This window comes from Nestor notabilis, unplaced genomic scaffold (assembly GCF_000696875.1).
Source record: "Nestor notabilis isolate BGI_N333 unplaced genomic scaffold, ASM69687v1 scaffold4071, whole genome shotgun sequence".
Taxonomy (NCBI): Eukaryota; Metazoa; Chordata; class Aves; order Psittaciformes; family Psittacidae; genus Nestor; species Nestor notabilis.
The window spans coordinates 22,849-35,794 of NW_009915019.1; the positions used below are offsets into that span (position 1 = coordinate 22,849).

The 12,946-nt window shown below is 45.3% G+C and overlaps 1 protein-coding gene across 1 annotated transcript in view; it reads right to left on the reverse strand.

Moving 5' to 3' along the window:
• RFX2 (regulatory factor X, 2 (influences HLA class II expression)) overlaps window positions 1–12,946 on the reverse strand; it is a 28,281-nt gene that overhangs the window by 2,007 nt on the left and 13,328 nt on the right. Inside the window, exons 5-14 of the mRNA XM_010023917.1 lie at window positions 10,844–11,025; window positions 7,952–8,071; window positions 6,981–7,096; window positions 5,956–6,074; window positions 5,517–5,629; window positions 3,238–3,386; window positions 2,353–2,450; window positions 1,464–1,613; window positions 863–1,071; window positions 382–535 (exon numbers count right to left, since the gene is read on the reverse strand). Coding sequence (XP_010022219.1) covers window positions 382–535; window positions 863–1,071; window positions 1,464–1,613; window positions 2,353–2,450; window positions 3,238–3,386; window positions 5,517–5,629; window positions 5,956–6,074; window positions 6,981–7,096; window positions 7,952–8,071; window positions 10,844–11,025 — 1,410 coding nt within the window. The remainder of the gene's footprint in view (window positions 1–381; window positions 536–862; window positions 1,072–1,463; window positions 1,614–2,352; window positions 2,451–3,237; window positions 3,387–5,516; window positions 5,630–5,955; window positions 6,075–6,980; window positions 7,097–7,951; window positions 8,072–10,843; window positions 11,026–12,946) is intronic.

The window sequence follows — 12,946 nt, forward strand, 5'->3', positions numbered from 1 at the left end:
TAGGGAAAGTAACTTTTGGCCCTTTCTTTGCTTGGTTTAGTTTTTGTGTTTGCTCTGGCAGGAAGCCCAAAGTCAGGGTTGGCACCCACAGGTTATGGAGAGAAGTGGGGAGATTCTTTTCCTCCCTTTTCCAGGCCTCCAAAACCCAGCTGATGCTCATCTGCCCCAAACCCCGGCCCCAAGCTCAGATATTAGCCAGCCAGGATGAAAGATGCTCAACGAGCTGGAGCCTTGTGCCAGGCACTCAAAACAAGTCAGTAAATCATTCAGCAAAGCTGGTTATAGGAACACGTTGAGGGGACAGTGTGGTTTGTGAACCAACCGCATCTCTTTGAGCACTGGTAAATTTGGGTCTGTTTCTAGGGAATAAACAATTCTCACCTCTCCCATGACGGCAATTGGCATCTCCCCTGTTGCCTGGGCAACACGATGCTCAACCAGATAAAACATATATTCATCATAGAGCAGGCGAATGAGGTGGAAGGAGCCAAAGCTGGCAGCACTGCGCAGGGTGAGGTCACGGATCACCATGGAGCTGGAAAACGGCCAGGAAACAAAATATTTGGGTTGTGTTTTACACTTGCATCACAGCTGATGTGAGTTCTTGATCCTGACAGAGTGCTCTGTTTCTGCCTCTGGCTCAAGAGTATCAAAGCACCATATAAGAAATGAGTTGATGGAGCATCCTAGCCCCATCCTGAAAGGATACAGGAGACACAACTGTACCCTTCTGTACCAGGGCAGAGCAACAGTTAACTAGAGTTGCATGGGAGTAAAGAACTTGGCCTTGGCTTTTCAAGGAGTTATTGATATGCCCTAAGCCCCATGTGGAAATATCTCCAAAATGAGAAAGAAAATGTACCTATAGAAAGACCATTTCAACAGGAACTGCCTGGCTGCCTTGGGGAAGCTGGGACTGCCCTCGTGGTGCTTCAGGACTTGAGTAACAACATTATCCAGCCAACTTGCCCACTGGTCCAGGGAACTTTGCTGCTGCAGAGTGAACTTGAAATCCTGCTCCAGTTTCTGTACCATGCCTTCCTTGCACTGGCACACCCATGAGGCTTGTTCCTGCTCGGAGAGAAGGGTTGAGTTACTCATGCCAAGCCTGAACTGTTGTTGCATCCCATCCCAGGAATTCAACTTGATTTCTTAGCAGACAAGAACTGTGCATCAGCTCGGAATCCTATCTATCTCCTCCAATTCATCCAGACTACTCCACAATATTATTATTATAACTATACTACTGTTGGTACCACTACTTCTTACAGAAGTTCCTTAATGCCTGCTCCACTCTTCACAGTGAGATGGCAAACTTAGCTGGAAAAACAACACTAAAACATGAAATTGTTCATTTAATTGCTTTTTAGTACTGGAAATAAGATGCTGGCTACCAGCAGACAACCTCCTTGGAGAGCCCCAGTTGTAGACAATACAATGTAGACAAAGGCATCACCAGTTACCTGCACATTGGCGAAGTCGACCCGGTTGAGGTCACTGAGCATCTGGTTTATCTGGGAGGTGTTCTGCAGCACGGCCCGGGCAGCCTGGGCCAAGTGGTTCAGGGACGTGTATCTCCGTAGCGTCTGCGCAAAGGCACTGACCACCCCGACCTGCAACACAGCCACAGGGCTCCGTGAGGAGGAGCCCATGGAGCTGGGACATGTGTTTAGCTCAAGCACACAGCACACAGAAGCTGGTGTACCCTGCACAGCCCTGCCCGTGCTGCTGTTCGAAGCACACACGAGCTCCTGCAGAGCAGCTCTTTGGCAGCATCCTGCAAAACAGCCTCTGTGTTTCTTTTCTTTAAGCTAACAGAGACCAGCAAGGTGAGAACAGGCTGCAAGAATACGTGGCTTTAGGAGAGGGGGAGTAGGAGCCTTGCGTTCAGTCTCCAATGCCGTTCAGTCCATGAGGTGTCCTGTGGTTTTTAGCAGGACGAACCTCATTCCAGTGCAGAGATTTTCTTCCACAGAGCCTTTATCTGTGATCTTAGGATATAGGAATGGTTCAATGGATGGAGGATTATCACCTACTGGTGCAAAGGAATTTCCCTACTGGTCATAGAACGGTTTGGGTTGGAAGGGACCTTAAAGCTCCTCCAGTTCCAACCCCCTGCCACGGGCAGGGACACCTTCCACTAGAGCAGGTTGCTCCAAGCCTCCGTCCAACCTGGCCTTGAACACTGCCAGGGATGGGGCATAAGTATTTTGGTTCATGATTATCCATTACACCAAGTTAGTCTAGAGTACACATGGGCAAACCCAAGCAGTGATTTCCAGTCACTGGAAAACTACAACACACAGACACTCAGTTCATATCTCTGACCTGTAACATGCTCCTTCTGCTTACCTTGGTCTGGACAATCTCGGGGGGAAAATCACTCATTGCATTCATCAGCCACCCTTCCAAACTCTTGGCAAAATTACGGATTGCCTGGGTAAGTGTGCCTGCAAAGAAGTCTGCACAGTTAGAAAGGATGTTCCATATCATCTTTGGACACCACTTTCTAGCTTAGGACTGCTGTGGAAAGCACAGCCTCTAATCTGGTTAGCTGTGATCTCCATTAGCATCAAGGAAATCAGCTGAGTCCTGAGATGCATTCAAAGTTTTCTTATTCTCTAATGTTGTTACTCAAATTTACTTCTTATGCTTATCCTTTTCCTTATTTTCTTATTCTTTCTTATTCTTTTCTCATTCGTAGTCCTTCTGAGCATTCTGCAGATGTTGAAATCTGCTCTTTACAGACACCCATAGCCCCAGCACGTAGACTGGCAACAGCAGCTCAGAGGGATGTGGCTTTCCAGTACTTCTCTGCCCATCACTGATCTCCCAAACGGAAGTTAATCCCAAATTCCCAGGAGGTGCAGCACATGACAGGATTGTCCTACCTAAATAAAGATACCACCTCAAAGGAAGCATCTCACAAGGATTAGCTCTTGTGCATTGAGACTGTGCTTTTACCTTGACTCCTAGCCAAACTCAGGAGATGGGATATGCCATAAACCAAGTTTTAAAAGGCATGGAATTTCCAGGGGCCACAAAGTACCATCAATGCAGAGCAATGCTGCAGAAGGAATATTGCTTTGCCGTGGTATTTTAGCTTGCATTCAGAACAAAACCCTCTAAATCTGCTTTTAGAATGGAAATCTTTGTGGCAGCTGGTAGCCAGCCTGAGAGTCAGAGATGGCCATTTGTCAGACACAACATCCCATGACCACGCTGCAGGATACTCACTGGGCACTGGTCTGAGCACGTCTGGGATGAGAATCTCCACCAGGGCCTGGTACAAGATGTGATCACAGCTTCTCATCCACTTGAGGATGGGTTCGTGTTTGCACAGATTGATCAGCTTCTCTTTCGGGAGGGTTGCTTCATGTTCCTCGCTGTGGGAGGAGGAGGAGGGAGGCAGTGTTAGCAGCAGGTTTGCATTCAGTGTGTTCACTCTTCTCTTGATTTCTAACCCATTTTCAGCAGAAAAAAAGGAAAAGCCATTCACGTTTCGTTTAAAAGGAAATCTCTGATTGTTTGTACAAGTCTTGTCTGACTCTGCAAGCACCTCTCTGTCCATGGGCTCTGAGCACAGTTTTCCCTCAAGCCCACATCTCCTGGTGCTTGCCCTGCCTGCCTTCGCTTCTGTCTTTATCCTCCATTGCCTTTCACACACTCATATCTCTGTGTACATGGGAATTGTACCTCAGTACAGACATTTCATCAAGCAAAGGCTCCTCCCTACAGACCCAGCTATTTCAATCATTGAAGCACAGAATCACAGAACGGTTTGGGCTGGAAGGGCCCTTAAAGCTCATCCAGTTCTAACCCCCTGCCATGGGCAGGGACACCTTCCACTAGAGCAGGTTGCTCCAAGTCACTGTGTCCAACCTGGCCTTGAACACTGCCAGGGATGGAGCATTCACAGCTTCCTTGTGTAGCCTCCAGTGCCTCAGCACCCTCACAGGGAAGAACTTCTGCCTTGTATCTAACCTGAACTTCCCCTGTTTCAGTTTGAACCCATCACCCCTTGTCCTGTCACTACAGCTCCTGATGAAGAGTCCCTCCGCAGCATCCTTGTAGTCCCCTTCAGACACCAGAAGCTCCTCTGAGGTCTCCACGCAACTTCTCTTCCCCGTTTCTCAAACCTTTACACCTCTCCTCTCCCTTCTGCTCTAAACCTCCTCAGCTGTAGCAGTGGCCACAAAAACCTAACAGCAAATGTTGTTTGAGCAGCTCAGCCAGTACTGACAGATACTACAAATGGTTTCACAGTGTTTAACACCTTCAAATGCTGAATGTTTTCAGAGGGAAAAAGATTTGGTGTTTGATGAGAACAGAGTGTATTGTCTCTAGCTGAATAAGGTCAACCAAGGTTACATTATTTTCACTTTATAGATGTATGGAAACTTTTTCTGCTTGATTAATGCATAAGATACTTGGTTAAACAGCAAGAAAACTGAAGCCTTAATGCATTGCCAGCGCATCAAAGCAGAGCTGCTCAGATGCTGCATTGGGAATTGGGAATTTGGAAGGGATTTTCCCCATGCGTTACATTAAAAACATTAAAGCCAAGCCTTGGACATACTATAAAGATACTTGAAGTCTCTGCCTGAGCAGTTTTAAATGAACTCCACAAGCATACTGCTAGAACAGCCACATGGAGGAACTGGACATCAAGTACCTGAACTTTCTGTTAAGTGGAACCATAATCTGCATTTTATTGTGCTTCCAGTTTGCCAGTTTGATAATATTTTGGGTTTATATTTGTATATATATGAAGCTGAGGGAGGGAGTGATTTACCTATAACTGTGGTATGGAGAGGTACTAGAGCACACAGCCTTAGCAAGACAGGCTGGTTTAGACAGAACCCTGCAGAAAAGCTGCCTCCAGCATCCAAGTGAGCCTATCTGTACCTAGCACAGCTCTCTGGGTGCTGCAGTGTGCCTTGGAGATACAGCTGGAAGTAAAAGAGATTTGGAAACAATCAAACACAGTTACAGTGATTCTTTGCAGGAATATATCCACTGGGTAACACCCACTGAGGATAATTCTACAGATTATTATAGGGTATTTGCTAATTACTCAAACTTTAAGGCACACCAAGATCTGGATAGCCAGCCAATGAAGCGAGTCAGTCTCAATGTCGCTAAAACCTCAGAGCCTGAAATGTCACTTCAGATGGATTCCTAATGGCACAGAATCCCTACTGTCTGCACTTAATGACCATTTACATTCTCATTCATCCCTGCATCTTGGATGAGCACTTATTACAGGAGGTTTAAGGCACAGAGATGTACATAATCAGAGCAGACGCTTTCCTCAGAAGGTCTGAACTTCGTGTGGTTGTTATGATAAGAAACACTCCTGACAACCTTTGTAATGATTCTGCTGGGAAGCAAATATTTTTGAGGCCTACCAAGCACTCAAAATGCCTAATGAAGCTGAAAATACTGCAGGCATTTTTAAAAGGATAAATACCACCCCAAAAAATGGAGCATTCTGAATGAATGGAAGCGTGTACCTGGACGGCAGAGCAGTAGAGCCATCACTAGATGGTGTTTTAGGACTCCAGAAGGATTGCCACAGTTTCTCAATATAATGAAACTGAAGATTCATGACAACATCCAAAGTCACCTAACAACAACAAAGAACAGAAGTCATTAGCTGCTCTGCCAGCATCTTGTCACATGGTGTGAGCATAAATTTAATGTGCTGCCGTTTAGATTAAATAATTTACAAGAAGAATAACAGGAAGTGCATTAGTTTAGCAATCAACAGAGCATAAAACTTGTCACAGAATGAAAAAATAACTTAAAGCACAATATTTAAGTTGTATTAAGTAGTAAATCAAGCATTCCCTATCATATTCTAGCTTTTCCTAAGAGGATGATATAAGATGAGCACATGAATTATATCCCACCTCAATTAATAAATCCATTTAAAACATTCCAAATAATCACCTCGCAGTGTCGCCTGTAAAGAAGCTGCAGAGTTTTCACATCATTCATGGTCACCCCTTCTTGCAAGAGGATGCTGCCTAGATCAGGGGCTGGGAACTCAGGAAAGACATGGGTTACATCTAGGGAAAAGAAAAGATTGGGAAAGATGGTGAGAGTTAGGAGCACTCAGTCACATGGGACTACAGGTGAGCACAAGGTGCTGCTGTTGCAGGTGACGACCTTTCATGTTTCAGTTGGGATGAAACAGGAGAAATAAGACTGATAATCCAGTATTCTCCCTGATTCATGTTGGCATAGGGGGCAAAAAGAGAACAAGCACAGCCCATTTATTCAGTGTAGAAAGGGAATTGTTTTCTTTCTCTGTGTAATAAAAGAAAGAAGAATACATTGTCCTCTCTGCCACGCTTCCCATTAGATTTTCTCCCAAGCCTGATAAATGCCTCTCTGGTATTTTGAGAATACAATGGAGCACAGCAGATGGATAAGGAGAAATTGTATTTCAGAGCTGGCTGGGATTTGCTGTCTCTACTGGAGGTGATGGAGACATGTAGATCCAGGACCCGCAAAGCCAGTGAGCCTGTCTCACAAGAAGAAGGTCCACATGGATCATCTGCCCTCAGATAGGTTATTGCAGCCTTTGCAGTGAACACAGTCACTCTTCTCCCTGCAGCTGCCTGTCTTAGCCAGGGTCTTCAGGACCTCCAATCCTTCCATCCAGTTTGGATAAATCCAGGCAGATTAAGAACATACTAAGAGGGAACCTGGCAGCACAAGGAAAAAGCCTTCCTGTGGGTAGAGGACTTTGCAAATAAACGTAGCAAGTGTGACATTAAAAGAGCTTATTAGAATACGTACTATGTATAAATACCTATCTATGTTATATATCTATGATAAATAACACTGTGGATTTATTACAACAGCAAACAAATGCAGAACAGCCAGGGCTTGCTGGACAAGACCTTCCTTCCTCGTAAAGCTATAAGGCCAGATGTCAGATATCTAACCCATTAAAGCAGTCTCCTCACCTATGAATTGCTGGTGATGTTGACTTTGAGCGGCAACCGACTGCTCTGGCGTAGTGTGAGAGTTACTGTTGGAGCCACTCTCTGACATTCCGTCCATCTTCTGAGCTGGTCTATACCTAAACATAGAGCGTGGCTTGGGGTTTACACAGGCATGAGCAAACATACACGTTTGTAACACAGGCATGAAGACTTCTGCCTTCGCCGTGTAATACATGAGGCTGCACTCAAGCAGAGGGGGGAAATGAGAACCTCCTTTCAAAATCACTCCCCAAGATGGAATTAAAAGGACTAAGAAGTTTGGCCAAGGTGACACCAAAAGAAAAGGAGAAGCAGTCACAAGACTAACCACAGCACTATTTAACTTGCACTTTTGCAACCCCCTCTCTCCCCAAAAAACCCAAAATCCACCCAAACACAACAGAAGCTTCCAAGTCCCTTACACTTATTTGGGACAAATAACTCCAAAGCTGAGGTCCTAAAACAGTTTGGTCACAGGGACACCATGAAAAGGGGCACATGTGGTGGCATTCTCTGTAGCAGTGGGCTGATTCAAGCTGCTGGCAAACAGAATAGGCAGATAATAGAATCATGGAATGGTTTGGGTGGGAAGGGACCTTTAAAGGCCACCTAGTCCAGACCTCCTGCAATGGACAGGGACATCTTCCACTACATCACCATGCCAGAGCCACATCCAACCTGGCCTTGAATGTTTCCAGGGATGGAGCATCTCCCAGAGTCGTTGTTGGACCCTTCCACTACTTAGTGCAGCCAGTGCCTTGCAGCCGCCTCTTCCACAGCTCAGCTCTGGCACTTCAGCAACAGTTGGGTTTGAACTGTCCCAACATGCTCCCTCTGTTCCCAAGCAAAGCCAAATCCCAAGATGTGGTCTGCTGTGTCCTTTGGGAAAGGACCCTTGCCCTTGGCAGCATCGGGGGCACAGCCAGTGAGCTCCAAGCTGCTGGAGCACCTACCTTTGCTTCTGGTGGACGGGCTGCTGCCTCATTGCCATGTACTGTGTGTCCTCCTGCAGACGGTTCAGTGGAGACTCCGGCTTTAGGCGGATCCCGTAATAATGATACTTGGAGTTTCCCCTGGAAGTGTTGAAATTGCTCAGTGTAAGCGAGTTAATGGAAGGGACATCACAGCCCTGCTATTTACTCTTAGGTTTGCTTTGACAATACACCCTGCTTCTTATAGCCCACTTAGCTTTGCTGCCAAGCACTATGAGAATTCCTGAACTGAGGAACTAATGAATGCCATCATCCCCCATAAAAACTAAAACCACGAGTCACAGAGTTCAGTGACATCCACATGTAAAACCAAGCAAGGTTTGTTGCAAGTAACCCGTGGTAACTGGAGAAGAAGAGACATGTGTTACAATACAAAGTGTTATTAAACAGAATGACAGGAAGGCCTCAGGGGATGCTGCTATTTGATTAGGATTTAAGGATTTGTTTTTTTCCATAAAAACAAACTTCCATCTTTATCGAGGCTTGGATAAAACAAGCCTGACTGAACAGCCAACTACGATAAGAAAAATGTCTTTCTGTTGCCAGCACTTTCACAGCAACAGCAAGAGGCTTTGATGTGGCTTTGTTCTTGGAGTTGCTCATTTTGGGAGGTTTTGTGAAAACTAAAGCTTTTTGCAAGCAAAAGAGGCTGTAATTCTTTTCCCTTGGCTGGCCAGTGAAGCTGCTGCCGTGCTTCTTGGGAGAACATCTTTCCATCACATTAGACAGATGTGTCAGCTAAAGTTTTTCCACCAAACTGGAATTTTTCAATCCCCAAGCATCTGCTTTTGGGAGGGAAAAGGACAATTATGCAGCCATGGATACATGACAGTGTGTCCAAGTTGGCTTTAGCCAATCTGTCCCTAACAACAGTTAAGCTGAGAAGGGGAGCAGAGGAAGGTCTCCAGAGCCCTATATTGGGGATGCTTCAAATTCATCTGCTGTGTCACCATGACAGGGTCTGGAGGCACCTCAAATCCACTGATGCTTCCCACTGGAAAATTCAATAGAGAAATCTAAGAGAGGAATATTTGTCAAAGAATTAACCCTTTCTTCCTTGTTGATTTGTTTGGTCTTTGGCACTGTACCAAAGGGGTTTGCACACACCAAGTGCTCAGGTATGAACTACACCTTGGCCGTGTCTTAAGTGATTTTAAGTGCCTGCAAATGAAACAACTGCTGCATTTATAATTTCAATTAATGACTAAGCAAATAAGGGTGGGCAGCTATTTCCATATTTACTGAGGTTTACTGTATCCTTCCCAGCCTGCACATTTGCAGTTTTAAGTGGGGTTTTGCTTGTTTTTTTCCTTTAATCCTTGATGAGATTAAAGATTTTCATTCCTCTAAAGAAATTATTTCAGAGCTCTTGCACTTGAACCAATCTAAGGAAATCCAAACTCTTCCTATGACTGTTGCCTCCACATTCCAGCTGTGGAATGCCCTGGACACATCTGTTTTTGTTCTTCTTTAGAAGCCCAAATACCAAAGCTTGAATTTGGTTATAAAATCTTGCACAATGAGAGCAATCAGTATTCCTCTAGCATATCATCTACTTGTTTAAAGTCAAAGCTGGGATAAATGCACACTCAGCTCTGCAAGCCATGCAGGTTCTTTGGATGCTGCCTTGTAGGACACACATAATTAAGAGCAAATATAGCTTCTTATATGATGCTTTTGTTGTAACATCCTATGGAGCTTTGATGTTTTAAAAGAAAAAACTCCATCACAAGTTCAGCTTTGGGTATTCAAGAAATAATCCATTTCCATCTGTACAGCTTGTCTGCATCCAGAGATGGATCCAATGGGAGAAACCATTGCACAGCACCAGAATTTGGGGCTCTGCAGCTGATTGTCATGGGTTAAACCCAGCCAGCAACTCAGCACCACACAGCCCCTCACTCACCCTCCCTCTTCCCCTTCCCCAGGAGGGATGGGGAGGAGAATGGAAAGAATGTAAACTCGATGGGTTATGATAAGAACAGTTTAATAACTAAAGCAAAATATACTTTTACTACTATTAATAACAATGATACGGGGAATAACAGGGGGGAAAGGAAAAACTAAAAGGGGAAAGGAAAAACAAACAATAAATACAGGTGATGCCCAATCCAGCTGCTCAGCACCCACTGAGTGATACCCAGCCCAACCCGAGCAGCGATCTGGGCCTTCCCAGTGACTCCCCCAGTTTCTATACTGGGCATGACGTGCTGTGGGATGGAATAGCCCTTTGTCTAGTTCAGGTTCAGTGTCCTGCCTCTGCTTCCTCCTGGCTTCCTAAGTCCCTCTTCACTGTTAAGAGCGTGAGACTCAACAGTCCTTGATCAGGGTAAGTGCTACTGAGCAACAGCTAAACCACTTATCAGCACTGTTCTCAGGCTGAAGTCAAATCACAGCACTGCACCAGCTACTAGGAAGAAAATTAAGTCTATCCTAGCTGAGTTAGTTACTTCGTCTTGTTGAGACAGTAATGGAATAAGAAGGCAGCCTAGGTTCAAATAAAATATTCTTTCAACTCCTTAGGATAGGGGCTTAGATGAAATTCCACTGTGTGGCTGGACAAGGCACTGTCACCAGAGACCTGGAGTGTGCCTGCAATTCATTGTATTGTCAAGCCTCTCACACTGCTGATTCCTGGTGAGAAAGAAGCTTTGCCTTACAACACATGGAAATCACTTCCATGCCTCACAACAGCAAACCTTTTCCCCTACAAGATCATGGTTGGTTGATTGTTTCTGTAGATCTCAGAAGAAAGACCTGTGCCTGCTAAATGATGCTTGGTAGGTGCTCAATATGCATGAGAGATGTTGTGGGAGGGTTGGGTTTTGTATTTAAATGTAGATTTGTACCAACCTGGTTCCCAGGCGACGAGTCCTCAGCCCCATGAACACTGAGCGGATCAGCTTCCCGAAGGAAGCAGCATTCACTGGATCCAGTTTGTGCTCCTGGCAGTGCCGCAGGTAATGGTTGTAGAGGGAGCTCCTGGGAAGGCTGACGCCTTCCGCTGTCTCGTAGTTGTCCAACAACCACTGGAGCTTTATGTGTGGAAAACATAAAGAAAGAACACATGAAAGTCTAAAGAGAGCTGGAATGGGCTTCGTCAATGTCAATGCCTAAATGTCAGGACAGCCCATCTGCCCTTTCAAGAGAGCTTCATGCTGGGTGGTTCACTTTTGTAAGTTCATTTGTATAGCTTACGCCAGTTTCATTTTGATAAAAGGACCCCCAGCCCAAAGCTCATCACCCAAACAGGCTTTGTAAGAGCATCACAACCCAGCAAAGTGTCCACCTTGGCTTCAGATGAATTCCTGCAGAGCCAAAATCAAGCTGTAAAAACTCACGTTTTCCAGGAATAAAGATATTAAGATACTGCCTCAGAGGAATAAATTTTAGGGGAATCAAATACGCTGCAAAGTCTTCATTAACGTGAAGATTGGCATGTCTGCAAGTGTTCCCTTACCAGTAACATTAACAGTTACCAAAGCAACCTTCAAAATCTGAGGGGGTCCATCTATTTTTCAGATGTCTCCTGACATTTCTGTTGATGAAAGTCTGCAATGAATCTGAATCCAGCCCTGCACCCCTGCCTGCACAGGAGGCACAGCTCACCAGACACAGCTACATTCCCACATCAGTGGCAAAACAGACTTGGGTTATGGATGCCAAAATATCAGTCACATCATTTGCTCACAACAAACAGTTTAAGCACATGTTGTAATTAAGAACAAACTGAATCTAGAAATCAACAGGATTTAACCATGCACAGGGATGCACAAGTTGGCTTGTACTTAAGTCCTCTCCTCCCCTACTCCAGTATCTGGCTGTTTTCTACCATTTTCTCTTGGTGAAACTCTGGGGTACTAATTCGTAACTCCACTTACATTTTATATCCATAGCTCTGTGAAAACACCACCTGAAATGTGAGGGGCATCTCTGACACCTCACTCCAGTGAGTTATTTTCAGTTTATTTATCTTATACCCAACATTGCTCTCACAAAAAGCCTTTTCAGCACTTACAAATGTATGTTCTGTGGTTATCATTCATGTACCCAAATCTAAACTTCTGCTACAGAAAATGAGCTGAATCCAAAACTGTACAGTTGAAAAGATTTCATTCATTATTTGGGTTTGATCCAAAGCAACCACAAGCTCAAAAGACTGGCTCCATCAGTTTTGGTGGCCTATGGAGCAGAACAGGGGCTGCCACAGCCATAAGAAGAAAAACCTCTTGGCCATTTTCCTTCTGTCTTTTCAGAGAGCTACTTGTCATCTTCCCACCTTCCTCCACTTACTCATCACCTAAGTCACTCTTTGGTGTGTTATTCCACAGATGAAGATCTTTCTGGCCTCCAAACCCTACAGTCCTAAAGGGTGGTGTTTGCTAAGGACCTGTGTCCCAAGAGACACCACTGAGAAGCCCCCAAAAGCTGTTCTCTAGCCCTGAGCCTGTCCCATCCATTAAGCCAGCGCTAAGAAAAGTGGACCCAGGTGTTTGTGACACAAAAGTTCAATTTTAAGTGGTCCAAATCTGTGCTAACTTCAGCCCATCTCCTCTATTTAAAAGATTCATGATTAAGAAGGTTCTTTTCTCTTTTTTTTTAAACCACTTATGGAGCTGTTGGAACAAGTCCAGAGGAGGCCACCAGGATGAGCAGGGCCTGGAGCACCTCTCCTATGGAGACAGGCTGGGAACATTGGGGCTGTTCAGCCTGGAGAAGAGAAGCTGCTGGAGACCTCAGAGCAGCTTCCAGTGTCTGAAGGGGGCTACAAGGATGCTGGAGAGGGACCTTCATCAGGGACTGGAGCAACAGGACAAGGGGTGATGGGTTCAAACTGAAACAGGGGAAGTTCAGGTTGGAGATAAGGAAGTTCTTCCCTGTGAGGGTGCTGAGGCGCTGGCACAGGGTGCCCAGAGAAGCTGTGGCTGGCCCCTCCCTGGGCCTGGTTAAGGGCCA